Source organism: Hipposideros armiger, unplaced genomic scaffold (assembly GCF_001890085.2).
Source record: "Hipposideros armiger isolate ML-2016 unplaced genomic scaffold, ASM189008v1 scaffold_880, whole genome shotgun sequence".
Classification (NCBI taxonomy): Eukaryota; Metazoa; Chordata; class Mammalia; order Chiroptera; family Hipposideridae; genus Hipposideros; species Hipposideros armiger.
In genome coordinates, this window is record NW_017732230.1 from 303,619 (window position 1) to 321,765 (window position 18,147).

Here is an 18,147-nt window from a genome sequence, read left to right on the forward strand (position 1 = left end):
CAGAGTCCGCAGAATTTCCTAGCAATGCGCATGCTCTGTGGCTCGTAGTTGGGCAGAGCAGTGCGCCTGCGTACCGCCGGCTGCGCATGCGCAGGCACTAGGTGGCCCTTGGCGGTCGAAAGGGGAGTTCAAGGAGACGGGGGGCGACGCCGCTGCAGGTGCGTCGTCCGGGTCAGGGCAACAGCCATCATGCCGGGGATAGTGGAGCTGCCCACTGTGGAGGAACTGAAAGTGCAGGAGGTGAGGCTCGTCCGGAGGACAGGCAAGCGGGGCATAGGGCTGCAGCTTCCCGGGCCTGGGCCCAGCCCTGCTTCAACTCAGCGGACCCCAGGTCCCAGATCCCCCTACCCCATTCCCACCCAACACGTGGATAGGTCAACCCCCGGACGCCCCTTCCTCAGCTCCGGGAATCGCCCCACCTCAAACCGCAGTGGCTCGAGAACTCACCCCCCCCCTCCCCCGCGCCCCCACAGCGACCTGCCTCTTTACGTGAATAATAGTGGTACTTTTTATTAAGCACCTACCAGGGCCACTTTACTTACTTTATGTCATTTTATACTCCAACCTCCCTGCGAAGTGAGTATACAACCCGGGGTGCTCACAGTCGAGAGACAGAGAGACAATTCCCTTAAGGAGCATCATCCGTGCAGAGTGCATTGGAGTGGAGCTCGGAAGCCCAGAACAAGGAGACGGTTTTGGAGAGTGCAGTTGCTAACAGCCCTGGGAAGGTGTTTGGTCATAGGACTTCGGAAGCAGTTAGTTATTGAAGAGTTATCATTTGAATAATGAACCATAGGAACAGACACTGGAAAGTAAGAGATACTGCCCCTGCCCTCCCAGAGCTTGTAACCTAATAGGGAGACAGACATATAAAGAGGCAATTACACTACCGTGTAGTTAGTGCTGTGGGAAATGAAGACAGTAATACTAATTATAGCAAACATGAACAAGCCTTTTCTAGGTGTGAGGCAGGAGTTACATGCATCAAGTCATGGAATCCTCCTAGCAACACTGTAAAGAAGGACACAGTTGGCCTCTCCTCAGGAAACAGGTCCTGAGAGAAGACATGATTTGCCCAAGGTCACATAGCTAGCTAGTAAGTGGCAGAGCTGGAATGTGCACCCAGGTCTGCTTGTAAAAACCCATGCTTTCAACTACGGTATGATGGACAAAAGCTCACAAGAGTGGGAAGGCTTAGCAGAACCGTTGGTGCTTAGGGAGGCAAGTGCTGTTGGATGAGACTTCAGTGTTGGTGGGAAGCGGCAGTTGCTGCGCCGGAAGAGGTACCTTGGGCTCAAGCAGGACGGGGACACAACTTCCACAAGGCCAGACTAAGCAGTTTGGACTTTATCCCTGTAAGGGAGGTGATGGGGAGAGGTGGAAGGTTTTAAGGCAGAGGAGTGTCATGGCCTGACTGGATCATAGGAAGATCAGGTGCCATTGGAGGAGTGGGAGGGCCAGGCCAAAAAATCATGTGCCAGAAATTATATCCCAGGCACCATGGTAAGTGTTTTACCTGCATGGCTTCACTTAATCTTATATACCTGTGAGAATGGCAACTATACGTTCCCTCAGATGAACAAATTTTTAGTTGTGTTCAGGGACTTTATAATAAAGCAACATTTGCTAAAAGGTGGGGGGTGGAGGGGGGGGGTGCTGCCAACAGTCAGTCTTTTGTTTCTTGCCCTCCTGTGAAGCTGGCTTAGTCTCAAGTCGCTCTATTTTTCATGAACTTGAATTTGGTTCAACAAACATCTGAGGTTTTCCTTCCTGCGAGTATTCTATATCTGGGATAAATTTGCCTTTAGGCTTCACACAGTTGAATGGAGAAACAGATAATTACATAAATAACTAAAGTACAAGACAAAGTATGATTAAATGCTATGGAAGGGGGCAGACATGGTTTAAGAAAAGAGTAGGATTTGAAGTTGTATCTAAATTCTAGGCCTAATTGTTTGGTTACCTTGATTAGTCTCTTTTAACATTTGTAGACACCGTTATTTTATTTGCAAGATGAAGTGATTCTAGCTATATAATTCTCTGGGGCTATAAAGGACCAGAAAGCATTTCTTGGGCATAATGTAAGAATTATAGGCAGAGATGGAGGGAGGAGCTTTCTAAGCAAGTAGGATCTGATCAAAGGTAAGGAGATGGGGAAATGCAGGGGACCCCAAATGGGTTCTGGGAACCCTTTTTGACGTGTCGCATGCAAGTGAGAAGCCTGGATCCAGAAGGCTTTGAATACCCCACAGGACTTGGGCTTTATGCTGCTGTTAAGCCTGAATCTCTCCAGGGTTTTGTTGCTAATTTCTTTTAATAGCAGAGGAAAATAAGAGTTGTCTTTTAGGTGATCCCCAGCAGCTCTGTGACGAATGGGTTGAAGAGAGGATGAGAAAAGCCAGGAGACTAGTCTTGGTGACTGTTGAAATAATTGAGGAAGATATTAATGACCCCAACATAACTGGTGATTGTGCTTAGAGAGGAAAGAACAAATTTGCTCAGAATTGATCAGATTTAGCAATGACTTAGGTATCAGAGGCAGGAAAGGTGAGGAATCAATGTCAGATTTGCAACCTGACGATAGGATTGGTGAAGCCAGAAGGAGCAGGTTTGAGGGGCAAGCTGAACACATTTTGGGCCACATTGACGTTGGAGTTGTGACACATCCCGATGGAAAAAGTAGTCAGAGCTTTGGGCTGGAAACTCCTTGTACACATTGATAATTTTTAGTAAAAATAATAACTAATATTTATGATGCGTTTTCTGTGTGCTAGGCACTGTTCTTAATATATTTGTATGTATTAACTCATTTAATCACAACAGTTCTACCAAATACTGTTCTCTCTTTTACATAAATTAAGTAAAATATAAGGCATAGCATAAATGAAGTACTATAAAAAGAGGTGCAGACATGGTTTAAGGAAGAGAGGACTAGAAGATTGTAGATTGTGAGACTTTTTCTGCCTCCCTTTCTACACCTGCAGACTAATAGAAACCTGCTGTGCAGTGAGGCTGTTGTGAGGATAAATGAGGAAGGACATTGAAATTCTGTATTCTTGGAGACAAAGGGAGCTGAATGAATTTGACAGGGTATTCACGGTAAGCAGCTGTGAAAGCACGTTGCTTCTGTTGGAATTCATCTTTCTTAGTGAAAAAGCAGGTGACGGGAGATGGTGACAACTGAAGTTCTTTGCCATCTCAGTGATGGTGGTGTCATGGGAAGAGGCCTGATTGGAGGTCACAGTCTCTGGATTCCAGTTCTTGGTGGCCGCTGACCTGTGTTGTCTTGAGCACGGCTCTCTTTTTCCTCAGGATAGATTCAGTGTGGGGTTCTCATCCTTTATTTCCCGGTGACAGTGTATTTTACATGCTCAGCAACATGGGTATACCTAGATTTTGATAAGACCTCCTCAATTGCAGGAAAGTAAAGCAAAACATGTCATTGGCTTTTTGGCCATGAAAGCTATGAAAGCATTTGAGTTATTAAATCAGTTCCAATCTTGATTTTTATTCTTGCAGCTCTTTATGGATAATATAGCAAACAAGTGTTTACCACTCAATGAACCTAAATAAACTCTTACTAAAAACTGTAAAACAAAATGTTATAGATTTTTAAACAGATTTATTACAGTTGACATGGCAGATGTCACTTACATCATAAGTTTACCTTTGCTTTGATAACAGTTGTGATATTAGTAGACATAGTCATAACTTTATTCTCCTCTTCCTATAGTGTGTAGATGAATTACTTTCTTCATCTTTCCTTGCCTTTTATCTTACTAATAATTTAACCTAAGCTGTGTGAAATTCATAAAAAATAAAATTATAAAATTTTTATTATAATACAAATAATAATTATAAAATTATTCTCACATAGAAACCCATAATAAAATATTTGCAAATCAAATCCAGCGGTATCTTAAAACATAATACACTATGACAGGCTAAATTTTATTCTAGATACAATTGGTCAGTTTTAGAAAATGTGTAAATGCTCTATATTAACATTTATAGATTAAGGAAAAAGACACCTGAACATTTCAGACTTTCCTCATGAAGAAAAGAGCAATAGTAAAACAAAAGCAATTAGGATTAGAAAGCAACTTCCTTGATGAGGAATAGCCAAACAACTATATCCCAGGCACCACCAGCAAATATCATTCCAAACTGTGTTTTAAAGTTTAGGAAAAGGCAAAGATGCACCTGCTGCCATTGTTCATCTGTATTATCCTGGAGGTTTTTGTCAGAGCAATAAGATAGGAAAGAGAAGAAAAAGGTAGAAATATCAAAAAGGAAGGGAGGTTTTTATTTGTAAATGGAAGTTTTCGTTTAATTCTCTTGAGTTTTGTATCAGAGCTAACAAGATAAGTAAGATATGGCTGGAGAGAAGATAACAATGTACAAACAAAAAATTACCAATTTGAAAATCTAATAGAGAAAAAAATCCTACTTAGATAGTATCAAAAATGTTAAAATACTGAGGAATAAAAAAGAAATGTGCATCATTCTGATTTGAAGGAAACCAACTTTAACTGAAGAACATCAAAATGACCTGAACAAATGGAGAGGCATACTGTGTTCTGGGAGAAAGGGCATAATTCATGTATTCTCATCTCTTGTGTAACTGTTGTATATCCGCAGTGCCTGGACAGACTCAGTGCTCAGCAGCTGCTCGAGATGGGCACTATCTGACTGCCTGGTGAACCACAGTAAACGTTACATTCAACTATAGTTTGGTTTAGGGAGAGCTGACATGTTTACCGTATTGGATTTCTTTTGACAACAAAATCCCTGCCCTCTGGGAGCTTACGTTTCTAGTGGTCACACCCGGAGTGACCACTGATGCTGGCTTATATAAGATGATTAGGGGGAGACTCTCTGAGGAGGTAAAACTTGAGCCAGTGACCTAATAATGTAAAAGTGCCTGTTCCCTTCTAATTTAATATATAACTAAACTTAGTACAATTCCAGTGCAGATTTTTTTTTTGGGGGGTGGGGTGTGAGGGGTCATAGGTGGGATGGTGTTCATCTGGAAGAATGGCCAAGACAATTTTGAAAAGGAAGAATTAATGAGGATGGCCCTCCCAGACCCAGACAGCAAAGTTTTCTACTAAGTTGCAGTAATTGAAGCACTGTGCTACTGAGGCCGGGAAAGGTAGTACAGAAAAGGCCACAGGATTGTCCTGCAGCAGCTAGCACTAGGCTGGGACTGTGTGCATTTCCCTGTGAGCTGGCTGTAACCACCCTGTTTCTCCAGGAAATGCACTGGAATGTGAGTGGGTGAGACCCACATAGCTGTAGGGATGGCCACCATGGATGTATGCTATCATTTTTTAAAATTCACAAATTTTAATACTTCATTATTAGTAATGTATCTTTCTACTATTAGATGTGTTTATGTCTTACTATTCTAATACTAGATATATACTGGGGGTGCCAAAAATATATATACGTTTTAAGAGATGTTATCTATGTATTACTTTTTTTAACTGAACTACAGTAGCAATGTGTACTATGACATTCGCTCACAAGGTGGCATTAATAAAATGACTGCTAGCGTCATTCATTGTATTACAATTTTAATATAGTTTTTCCTTTCCTAAAATGTGTATATATTTTTTGGCACCCTCTATTACTAATATTCTCACGTGTTCCAATATTCTGTTACTTTTGTTCCTGGAGAGGAGACCCATGAATGCCCCACCCCACCCCCAAGTTGGCTCCTCCCATTACATCCCAGAAGCTTCCATTTTCCTTGGAGACCACCTTCTCTGTCATAAAGACCTAAGGATTCTGTTAGGACTGCCGTTGGAAAGAGCTCTGTGCTCTCTAAAGCGCTGTAGCTCAGAAAAGGTTATTATGGGAACCCCCTCTGCCATCTTTCCACCACAGAGTCAGAACAGCTACCTTTGTGTTCCCTCTGGACCAACAAGAGGTGAAGTTGAGGGAGCGATGGCCCGGTCACACATCTGCGTTCTTTCCCCCTCTGTGCCTTTCCCCAGGTCAAGGTCAGTTCTGCTGTGCTTAAAGCTGCGGCCCATCACTATGGAGCCCAGTGCGACAAACCCAACAAGGAGTTCATGCTGTGCCGCTGGGAAGAGAAGGACCCGCGGCGGTGTTTGGAGGAAGGGAAGCTTGTCAACAAGTGTGCTCTGGAGTTCTTCAGGTAAGAGGCTTCACATCATGCCTGTTTGGGTGAAATGCCAAGGTGTACGTGTCTCGGTGAACATCCAGCTAGGTAAAGGGAAGGGTCATTTTATTGTAGTAGGAAATGCAAGGCTTGGATAGTGGGTAGACCAAAGGAAGCACATAATAAGTGATACAGTTGTGGTATTTGTCTTTATTATTTGGCAAGGGCTTTCATCTCCCTGAATCTCAGTTTCCAAATTGTTAGAATAATACCTGTATTATACAGGGTGGTTAGGACAAACTTGAAAAGGCACCTCAACACAACTCAGCTCAGCGCTCGCTAGCGGGTATCACTAGATTGTTATCTTTATCATCACTACCGAGCACACAATTATGATGGAAAGAAAAGTTTTTGGGTAGGCCACTGTGCTTGATACTGTAATTTAAAATATCAAATCGTAATTGTGGAAAATGTTTTAACGGCCAATTAGTCAGGTCTCTGTTAGAAGGACGGAAACTCAACTCAAAGGGAATTGGCTCGTGTAACTCTTAAGTCCAGAAATAGAACTGGCATCAGGCAGGGCTGGATTCAGGGGCTTAAATAATTTCACAATGAGGTGCCTTTGCCTCTCCTCTCCTCCCTCCTCTGCTTTTCTCTGTCAAAGTCATTTTCAGAGAGACTCTTTTCCTTGCTATCGCAAAAATGGTCACCAGCCACTCCAAGCTGCTATGCTACTTGCTTAGCAGCTGTAGACAGAGTGCCAGTTCTCCAGTAATATGAGCAGAGGTCCCTGGACTGAGTCCGATTGGCCTGGCGGGTTGAGTTCATATGCACGTCTTTGAATCAGTTGTGTTTTAGGAGCTAAAAATGCTGTGATTGGTCAGGCCTGAAGTGGGACTTAGACTTACATTCATCTAAACCACATTGCTGAGAGATCGGGAGGGGCTGTTTCCAAAGGAAAATTAGAGGGATGTTGCAGAAGAATAGGGAGTGACTGCTGGCTAGGCAAAACCCACAGATGTCTACTATAATGACGTTAGAGGAAAAAATCAAATTTCTTCACATAATAGCTGCTCTCTTCCTTTCTTGCTTCTGCTGTCCGTGTCCACATGTAGGGATATTTTTGTGGTTAAAGTCATAGTATGTCTTTTAAAATTCATTTTTCAGTTGAAACTATTGGGAACATTCTTTCAAATTGCTATGCTGTCTTCATGATCATCATTTTTACTGGCTATATAATATTCCATCAGTAGGCAAACCAGCCATAATGTACCTGACTAATTCCCGATATTAAACATCACTGTTAATTCCAGCTTTGATTGTTTGGCATAAATCTGCAGTGATTATCTTTGTGTGTAGGTCTTTTTCATTTTTTCATCAATTTCTTGGCATACATTTCCCAGCAGTGAGGTTGTTTTATAAGAGGCTTTCAACATTTTTTGTGGCTCTTCAACTACAGTTGCCATTTTTTAAAGTTGAGTCAGTTTATGCTGTTCTCAGCACTATATCTTGGTATACCTCACCAGTATCACATATTATTTAAATATTTGATAGATAAAAAATGGCATTTAACTCTTGCTTGAATTTGCATTGATTAGATTGCTAACAGTTGTTTATTTTTAAATTTTTAATTAAAAATCTTTGTTTAAGTAAGAGTTTTATTTGAGCCCAAACTGACAACACTGCTAGGGAAGCAAGATTTCAAATGCTTCCAAATTTTTTATTTTCTAAGAGAATTTTGGCAAAGCATTTGTCCTTTGGCCCAGAGGTGGTATGTTTCAGTGGGAAACGTTTGGATTTCACAAGCTTCCAAGGTGCCTAACTGCCTCCGTGAGAGGAATTTCTCGCTGCTGAGGTTGCTTGGTGTAGGCACTGGTAGGTAACTGTCTGTTGGGTGTGGGTGCCAGGATGACAGGGCCCAGCACGGAGACTAGCACTGGAGCACTCGTTTGCAGGCCTCCCTCTGCAGCATTTTGGAGGACTACAACACTCCCATGGGAAACCAGAGTGATCTCAAGTAGAGGTTAGGTGGATGCAATTTTCTGTACCATGGAAATCCAGCTCAATGGGGCCAGTGGTGGTTCAGTAAAGCCCCCTATGGCTTTGATGGTCCTTCTTCCTTCCTGTTACACACCCCGCCACCCCCAAGGTTATACTCAGAATACCTGGAAGGGTACGTAAGAAACTGGTTAACAATGGCCTCCTCCCAGGAGGGCAACGGAGCAGGAATGGAAAGCAGATTTTTCACTATGTGTTTCCTTAGACCATCTCTGAGATTCTTCCTGAGCCATGGTAAATAAGATTCCTATGTTGAGTGTAGCTAGATTCTTGGAGTATAACAAGCAAGCTGTTCATAATTATTCCTTTGGGGGAAGGACGTGTTCTGCATTTCTTCCACTGCCTCAAATACGGCTGCTGTGGGAAATACTGGTATTTTATTCTTGCTTTAGTTTGCATTTATTTGATTACTAGGAAGGTTGCATGGTAAGAGAAGGGGAATTCTGCAAAATAATTGAGGCTTAAGCCCTTTTATACACAAGAGTTACTTTTTCTTCAGCCATTTTTGGCGGTCACAAAATGAAGGAATATGCTACCTTGCTTCTGAACACAGAGTACCAAATATAATTTAACTTCATTAATGACAACAGTAATCTCTGTGTTTTTTCAGTGCATTAAGAGAATGTGTGCATTGAGCTTTTGAGGGGTGTAGGGCAGTTTGCGTCTACACTGAGTGACTCCGGGATCTTCTTTGGTAGTTTGCGTGTTGGCTTTTTATAATTCTGTCTCCTTTGCCATTACTTGTCACCTCTGTTTGCATGCCCATCTCTGATGATGGCTACTTCTCTTCTAAACTTGCTAAGCTGGTCATCTTTAGAACTGGATCTAGAGACAAGAACAAAAAGTGAGGAGTTCTCTGAGTAGAATATATGCACATTAAACCACAGTCTTTTGACATTTCTTCTCATTTATGTTTGCTGCGTAAAGAAATAAGGTCTCATCCTTCGGAAGCCTGTTTTCTCTTATTGATTCTCACCCTGAGCCTCTCCAAGTTGTCTTGTCAGTGAGGTGAGAGTATTTACTGCCATCCCCTTCGAAGAGCAAGGCAAATACAAATATTTGAGGCCTGTACCTATTTTTCCCCCGCGTTTCTGTTTTTCATTGTTTGGTGAAGAGCTCCCCCTAACTTGGCCCTCTTTTCCAGGCAGATAAAGCGTCACTGTGCAGAGCCCTTTACAGAATACTGGACCTGCATCGATTATTCCGGCCAGCAGCTATTTCGTCGCTGTCGCAAACAGCAGGCAAAGTTTGATGAGTGTGTGCTGGACAAGTTGGGCTGGGTGCGGCCTGACCTGGGAGAGCTGTCCAAGGTAAAAAGCGCTTCCTGCTGGCAGGCTCATTGAGGGGTGGGTAAAGGCAAGAGGTGGTCAGAAAAGGGTCATGAGTACAGGTATGATTCGAGAAACCCAAATTTACCTAACAGGTTAATTAGGGAGCGATTAGACACAATCCTGAAGGGAGTTTATTTAACGGAGGTACTCCCTTAAATAGCTCTTGCAGCATGTGCAGATTTGTTTGTGGTTAATTAGCTAATTGAAGAACAGAAGGGAGCAGATGAGGATAAACAAAATGTCAGGGGACACTGTCAGCTGAAAACATTGATGTTCTTGTGGAATTCAGTGGGGAAATAGGATCAGGGTTATGCCAGATTTTTTCAGGAACATACCTAAGGTAAAAAAAGTGCGTGCCTGTCGTTTAAAAAGCATGTTTTCCTAACTCTTTCTCCTACATTTCCTATCTCAGTTGTGATACCACCATCTGTTGAAGCACCTAAACTAGAAACCTTTATGTCTTCTTTCTTCACTTCTCACTCTTGTTTTATTTATATAGTCACTTCCTGTAGATCAGCGTCCCCTGGAAACATTTTTGAATCCTCTTACTGCCCCCGTTGTCGGACAGTTCTTAACCCAGGCTACGTGGATTTCTGGGAGGGAGGCTGGATCAATTCATATTTTAGAAGACAACACATCCTCTGAAATTGAAAAACAATTTAGGACATAATTACATCTTCCCTACAGGCATGATCTGTGTGGAAAACAAATCAAATGTCACTTTCTTTTAAAAAACATTTTAGGGGCTCCCTGTTGCTTGCAAGATGACGCATCCTCTCCATATCCTGGCGTACAAGGCCCTTATGGTCTGACTCAGCCCCGCTGCTTGGGCCTCGTTGCCCTCCGTTCCCTCTGGGACAGCACAGGCACCAAGGCATTGAGGAAACCTCAGGCTTTGCATGGAGACAGATAGTAGATTTGAATCTTAGTTCCACTACTTAATTGCTATGGGATCCTGAGCAACTTGCTTCAGATTTCCTGTCCTGCCACATCTGCAAAATGGGACCAGTGTTAACCCCCAGTTTTCTGTGAGGAGTAAGCCAGAGAGCCTTTGTGAATCGCCAGCCTTGTGTCTGACACATTGTTCCACAGTCAGTGTCCCTTCCCGTCTATTTGTGTGTAGTACCTGTGGATCGTTGGGTCTTCAGCGTGGTGTCGTAAGTAGATGAATGGTTCAGCAATTTGTTTTTTTGTATCTGGCTTGATTATTTTACTTCAGATACCTTCTTTTGCTGCACTGAACAAATTGGTTTTTTTGTTTTCCCAGTTACAGATGACATTCAGTATTACATTAGTTTCAGGTGTGCAGCATGGTGGTTAGACATTGATATGATCTATGCAGTGACATGCCCCCTGCCCCCGCCTCCCTGTGAATCTAGTACCCACCTGGCATTATACATAGTTGTTGCAATATTATTGACTATATTCCATATGTTGTACTTTACATCCCCCTGACTATTTTGTAACTGCCAATTTGTACTTCTTAATCCCTTCACCTTTTTCACCCCCTCACCCCCCCACCCCAACCACCCTCTCCTCTGGCAGCCATCAGTTTGTTCTCTGTATCTATGAGTCTGTTTCTGTTTTGTTTGTTCATTTATTTTATTCTTTAGATTCCACCTATAAGTGAGATCATATGGTATTTAAACAAATTATTTTTAATAGTTGATAATTTTAAATTGGGAAGTGGTAGAAGCTTAAGACATTTAATAATGAAAACTACCTTTTCTCATTTCTGTCTCATGAAAGGAGAATTCACACATCATACTGTTAAGAAAGCATATTTATTCCTGTATCTTTGTATTCACATTTTTAAAAAAAACCTATAAAAAAAATTGTTGTCCTAACTCTTTTCAAACGTGTATTTCTTTAAGAGGATTGTCAGTTTTAGGTATAGTTAAAGTCAGTATCCAATCCCTTGCTAGAGAGGGGCTGATCGGCTGGCTAAAGCCTACATTTTAGCTTCATTCGCTTTGTGTTCTGTTGCCTCCGGCTTGCCCTGCCCTCCTGTGTTTCCCTCATGAATTCTCCCTACTCACTCATCTAGTCTCAGCTCAAGATGTCTCGTCCTTCTTTGCAATTTCTGAGACTTGCTCTCTCACCTGTAATTCCCTCATCCTGATAATATTGAAAATAACTTACGGAGTGTCTGCTGTATATGCATCGGGCACTTTATGTATGTTATCCTGACCACCCTGCGAGCTCCATTTTACAGGTGGGGAATTGAAAGTTAAGCAGGCTGCCCAGCCTCGTTGACCGAGCAGTTAGTTTGGCTACTTGCTCCTGCTCCTTGTTCTCTTTTGAGTATGGCACAGAAGCGGAAGTTGTTTTATTGTTCTTTCCACAATAATTTGTCCTTTAAAGGGGTCCTTTCATTACTTTCAGTTTGAGAAACATGCTTCTTGATGTATTTTGTAGATACCTTGAATTCCTTAAAGGATCTTCAAGTGGCAGCTGGAGGCATTTGGAATCATTCTGTCAAGCAATAAGGAACCATAGTGATCTCTAATTATGGCAGAGAGATGAGAACACTGTTTTAAAAACAAACAAAAGACTACTCTGCACTTGTAGCCAGAAGACTTGGGTTCCCACCTCAGCTCTGACACTTACTGCGTGTCTTCACCTGAGACAAGTCAGCTCTCTGTCCTCATCTGTGAACTAGAGACAGTAATGCCTCATAGGGAGGTTGCAGTAATAATTGTGCAATTGTGTACATGAAAGCTCTGCTCATAATAAATGGCTTTCGAATTTATACACATAGGAAGACTAATCTGGTCATATTATGCGGATGACGTAGAGCTCAGACCACTTGGTAACCAGGTTGTTAATAACTGTGACTTTATGTCTGTCTACTTCTCTGGGTCTGTTTCCTCATCTTTAAAATGAGAACAGCTTCTGTGGGTTTCCGATGAGGATTTTTGCGGCCATTGGGGGAAAATGTGGGTGTAAAAGCCGTCCACCTCTCTCCCTGATGCCCCCAGTTCAGTGCTCCACCACCTCGCCTGGCCTGTTGGCTCTGCTCTCCACTTCTGGTCTTGCCATTCTCCAGTGTAGTTCCTACACCTTCCAGCCTCCAGATGGATTGAGTTACTTTCCTGCACCAGGTTACCGTCACCTTTGCCTATCATTCAGCCCCCGTCCTCATCTGGCCCCTGCCCCGCAGTGCAGTGTGGTGCTGAGAAGCACAGACCTGGCTTTGAGTACTAGTTCTCCCACCCTTAGCTAGGTGGCCTCAGTGAACTCTGCAAAATGACCTCCGAGCGGTGTGAGAATGAGATGGCATGGCATGCCCAGCCTCGTTTCTGACAGCACTAGTGTGTGTTTAGGTGCTTCATCCTCCTCCCCTTTTCACGCAGCCCTTGCTTCGGCCATTCTAAAGACGTGCCTGTGTTTTCATGTGTACTATTTGTTTTCTTGGAATGTCTTGCCCTCCCCAGTCGTCCTGGCTGGCTCCTGGTCATCCTTCAAGATTAAGCTAAATGTTGCTTCTCAGAAATAGTCCAGGCCCCTAGCCTTTAGGACGGATGAGCTGTGTTGCGTCCCTGCTCCCCTAGCACCCCGCTCACGGCTCAGTTATGGTAACTGGGTTAGGAAGTCTTGGTTGACTTTCTTGTCGGACTCCCTCATGAGCCTGTGAGCCCCTTGTGAACAACACCTTGTTCCCTTCCGTATCCCTAACTTCTCCCATGTGGAATGACACAAAGTGAGCCGTATTAAATGTTTACTCGAGGGTTCAGTGAGTCTAGATGTGGTTTTTTGGGGCTTCAAAGAAGAGGAGTAGTTGGGGCAGCAGGAGACAGTGGGTGGTAGGTTTATGGTCACAGACTACTCCACCTAGCTTCCAACTTGACGTCTTTCCTCTTCACCCCTTACAGGTCACCAAAGTGAAAACAGATCGACCTTTACCGGATAATCCCTATCACTCAAGATCAAGACCAGAGCCCAACCCTGAGGCAGAAGGAGATCTGAAACCTGCCAAACATGGCAGCCGCCTTTTTTTCTGGACCACGTGAAGATGGCTCCTTGGCCTACACTGTCACGCGCCCAGACGACTGATGAAAACTCACATGCAGTTTGCATCGACTGATAGCGTTCTTTCCGGGATCACAGACATTAACAAAAAAGTTAATTTATGTGACTTGGCAGTTATTCTATACCATTTCCTGGCCATTAAAACATTTAAAGGAAACAGTTGTATTTTATTATGTTTTATATAACCTTCTGGCCTTTAAAGATGACTTCCCCTTGCTTTTTCTTCTTGTGGTCCTGCCTGTTCGTCTGTCTTTGCTTTAAGTAGGCCTTCGCCAGTGTGGCAGGGGGAGTCTGTCAGGTCATGTAGAAATGACTGTAGAGGAATGGCTTTGTTACCTGCGACAGCGCCTCGGGGTGTGTCTGTGTTCACACATTTTGGAGTCTTAGCTCTCTTCCCATCCAACCTCTCAGACAAATAGATTTCCCTAAAGGTCATACAAGGGAAGCGTCCAGGATAGAAGTGAAGAAACTTTGAGCCCATGACTCAGGCCATGGGAGGGGCCTCCTGGCCCCGGTCTTAGGCGGTCTTGCTTAGAGTTTCTTAAAGAACCAAACTTCCACCACTTCCCCTTGATAGCCCATCCTCAAGCGCTGTAACGCAGATGTTTTTCCTGATAGACAAGGGAGGTGGAGGCTGAGCACTCCGCTCTAAAGCCAGGAAGTCGGGAGGTCTGAGTGTCAATTCCAGCCTTGGGTGTGTTCCTTAACCTCTTGCGAGAGGTTGAATTTGAGGACTAACTAAAGGGAATATGCTTATCTACCTCCTGGGCAGGTTAAAGCCGCAGGATTTATAAGGCTCTGGTTCAAAGCACTATTATGTCTTCGTTTTCCCGTTCATTCAATTTCTTTTTCACTACTAGGCCATTTCCTCTTCATCTGACTGGGTCACTTTACACGTGGTTGTGGCCTTCAATCGCATATGACCCTGCGTAAGTCATTTCAGCTCCCTGGGCCTTGGGTGCCATTGTGCAGGGCTCTAAAAAGAGTGAAGGCCTTTCCCACCACTATTCTAGATACTCTCAGTGGGACGAGTGCTGTGAGGCATTAGACCAATGAGCGGCAGGGCAGCTAAAGCATCGCATGGCCTGCCTTCCCCCCACCCCACCCTGTTCTGACCCCATAGTTGGGAACATTTTGGATGAAACTTCCACCTGTTCTGCGAACGTTCCTTGCCAGCTGCCTTTGCCCCGTTCTCCAATTTAATGAAGAAAAATAATAGGTGCTTACATTTATAAAACAACTAAGGCAACATCCATTAACCTCTTGGTGGCCAAATAATTGGAAGTCGCCTCTGGTGGGGAAAGTATGGCCGCGGCTGCAGGTGGCATTTACATGATACCTCAGGCTGCGTATCGCTTCCTAGGTTTCTTCTGCGAAGGAAGCTGGGACTTGCATAACTAATAACAATCATTAAGCAGTGTGTGCCAAGTGCTTTACATATGTTCCTGTCAATGCTCAGAGCCCTTCGAAAGCGATGCTATTTTACAGCATGCCCATTTCACAGACTAAGGCACTAAAGCGTAGGGAGAAGTTAAGAAGTTCCAGTCTTATGTGAGAAATGGTGGAAATGGGATACAAATGAAGAGTGTTTCTAATGGCCATACTCTTGTCCTTCAGAGTCATCTGTTTCTCGCCTTGGATGCACGCTGCAGTCAGTCACCTGGAGACCTTTAAATACTGATGTCTAGATCCCACCCCCAGAGATTCTGGTGTAATTGGTCCGCAGTGAGGTGGGGGCATGGAGTTTCTGAAAGCCCCCTAGGATATTCTAAGGTGAACCAAGGTCCCGGGCCACTGACTGATTTTATACATGAAACAGGTCCAGGAGGTGAAGTGCTGGTGAGTAGTAACTGGCCAACCTGAGATTGAAACCCAGATACATCTGACTCCAAAGCCCATACTCTTAATCTGTATACCCTGCTTACACATTACCTGGAGATCCTGCTAAAATGAAGATTCTGATTCACTAGGTCTAGAGGAGGAGCTGAGATTTCTGGTAAGCTGCTCGTTGGTGCTACTATTGCTGGTCTGTGGGCCACCCTTTGGGCAACAGGGATAAACCGTACTGTCTGAATACAGGATCTGTGTCTGATGAGTCTATCTGGGTGCAGTGTCCAGCTGCAGGCACTCCGTGAACGTTAATTCGCCTCTTTAGAAACAGAGCAACAGGTCCCGAACTGTTAATGGCTTGAAATTCAATTCTAGGATGTTTTAACTTTTGTCCAAGTTGGACAGCAGCTCCTGCCTTCCCCTCCTCCCCACCTTGCTTTGAATTCTTTGAACAAAGAAACTAACTTTTGGCTTTCCTGTATTCTTGATAGAGTTATACCACATCATAGCCTTCGAGGAGTCGAAGTAAAGATAAAATTCCTAAAATCTCTCACAACAAACGCCATCTCGCAATTTCAGTGGGTAAAAGGTCACAGAGCAATTTGGAAGCAGTTATTGTGCCGGATCCCTGAGCAGGGCTCCAAATGATAGTTCAGAAAAATCTAACTGCTGGTTTGGCTTGAGGATAACGAGATTCATTCCTTACATTCCCAAAGGAAATTTATCTGCCCTTTCCCGTGGCCAAGCCTGTTCCTGTCTTCTCTGTATCTGAGTTACTGGTGTCTCCATCCTTCCAGTGTCAAAACAGAAGATGCACCGTTGACTCCTTCCGCTCACGCCTGTGTTCCAACCCAACACCGAGTCCTGCTGAGTTCCTTCTATAACCTCTCACATTTGTGACTTCCTCTTTTATCTCACTGTCACTGTCCTCGCCTGTTTTTGTTCCCTGGCCTGGATTATGAACGCTGCTTCCGATTTGGTCTCCAACCTTCATCTCATCCTCCACTTCATTGCCCAACGTGCTGTAAGTGCCTCTGCTGCTCAGAAACCTGCCTTGGCTCCCAAATGGCTATTAGCTAAAGCCCAATCCTTACTGGCATTTGGACACTCCATAATCTGGCCTCAGCCTAGCCCGTTTCTCCCCCACCATTATCTCACTTCTCCTTATCATGTACTGTGCAGAGCCCCAAATGTCGTTCCTCAAGTGTATTTTCCAGTTTCCAACTCTTCACTAATGCCACCGTCCACTTGCAAGGAAACAATCCTTCCCTCACCTCTGCCTCTTGAAAGTCGACCCATCTCTTAAGGCAAACAGTAGTGCTGTCTTCCCCAGGAAGCGTCCCTTTCCTACAGCCAGAAGTGGTCTTTCCTGCCCCTTTGTTCCCATGACACAATATAGCATGAGGGTTGAGTGCGAGGGCTCCGGCGTTGGGCTGTGTGGATCTGAATTCAGGCTCTGTCATTTAATAGCTGTATGACCTTAGGCAAGTTACTTAACGTTTCTGTACTTCATTTTCCTTATCTGTAAAATGGGACAATAATAGTGCCTATCTCCTGGGATGGCTCTGAGTATGTAATAAATTATACACATGAACTGCTTAGTACGGTGTTGATAAATAATAGCAATTGTTACAGCCCCCTCTTTGAGTGACACGTGTCATGGCACCGGATGCATCATGTATGGCCTCAGTACTGTAAGATCTGGACTTTTATTTATATTTCTATAGTTTAGTGTCCAGCTCATGACAGATATCAGGAAATGGTTAACTCTATACCAGATTTATCTTTCCAAAGACTATCCAAACCCTCTATTTGCTACAAAACAAACAAATTAATTATGTAGGAAAAGGAGTAATTCTTTGAGGGGAATTGCCATCAAGGTCTCAAATCCTAGCTGAAAAGCTTTGGCTATAATCAAAGATGTATTCTTATGCCCTGAGATGGATCATGACAATACTTGGGTTTTAACAAGTACTGGTTGTTTCTACCACATAGTAAGTCTCAGTTCGGGGTTGTGACGTCTCTGTGTGTCTTTGTCACTTATAATATGTGTCCCATGTAATTTGTTTTAATAAAATATTGAAATTTGCAAATTTATTTACTTTGGAAAAATAAATGAGGACAGGTTTAAGAGATTAGGGAGAGATTAAGTTAGAAACCTTAGGCTTCATTCTTGAGCAGTGGGTCCATCTGGGAAACAAACGGAGGTTGTCGGGTTCCAACGGCCACACACTTGTCCCTTGAAGTCACTGACTCTCAGCCTTGGATGCGTCCTGGAATCACCTGGAGACTTGTAAGTGCTGACCCAGGTATTCTGGTGCATTGGTCTGTGGTGTGGCCTGGACATAAATAAATAATAAATAATATGACTCTTGCTCAGTTATATTCAAATTTACTTTCTTCGGTGCGAGAAAAAGGGATATAGTTGCAGCCAGAACCCTGGAGATCCTTTGGTCACCTCGACTCATTGGGCAAATATTGTACAGCCTGCTAGGTGCTGGTTACCGTTCTAGGCATGGGTGAGGCACAAGACAGGCAGGGCCTTGCTCTCGTGGTGGAGGCACTAACCAGGTAAACACAGAAAAAAGGTGATTTCAGGTTGTGATCGTCCTGTGAAGGAACGAAATGGGGTTCATATGAAAGTAAAGAGCTAGGAGGTGAGGATGTGTTTAGGAAGAGAGGCCATGGAAACTCCCAGAGGCAGTGGTGTTTGAGCTTCCTCTTGAAGGGTGAAGAGGAACCAGCCCGTGAAAGGCTGACGTAAGA

At 43.7% G+C, this 18,147-nt stretch overlaps 2 protein-coding genes across 2 annotated transcripts in view; one reads left to right on the top strand and one right to left on the bottom strand.

Annotated features, from left to right (window-relative positions):
* The window catches only part of MORN5 (MORN repeat containing 5), a 36,191-nt gene extending 32,399 nt beyond the window's left edge, over nt 1-3,792 (bottom strand). Inside the window, exon 1 of the mRNA XM_019630028.1 lies at nt 543-3,792. The gene's annotated coding sequence lies outside the window, so the exon portion shown is untranslated. The remainder of the gene's footprint in view (nt 1-542) is intronic.
* Nucleotides 53-13,708, top strand: NDUFA8 (NADH:ubiquinone oxidoreductase subunit A8). Its single transcript, XM_019630025.1, has 4 exons — nt 53-240; nt 6,003-6,166; nt 9,333-9,498; nt 13,395-13,708. Exons 1-4 carry the CDS (start codon nt 190-192, stop codon nt 13,530-13,532), a joined length of 519 nt encoding a protein of 172 aa, XP_019485570.1. The 5' UTR covers nt 53-189; the 3' UTR covers nt 13,533-13,708.
* The last annotated feature ends 4,439 nt before the right edge of the window (nt 13,709-18,147 follow it).

Bases quoted from the DNA above. Each gene is read 5' to 3' on its own strand.
- NDUFA8 (XM_019630025.1), top strand. From the start codon at position 190: ATGCCGGGGATAGTGGAGCTGCCCACTGTGGAGGAACTGAAAGTGCAG. The intron at 6,167-9,332 runs GTAAGAGGCTTC...CCTCTTTTCCAG, and splicing joins TGTGCTCTGGAGTTCTTCAG to GCAGATAAAGCGTCACTGTG. The intron at 9,499-13,394 runs GTAAAAAGCGCT...CACCCCTTACAG, and splicing joins ACCTGGGAGAGCTGTCCAAG to GTCACCAAAGTGAAAACAGA.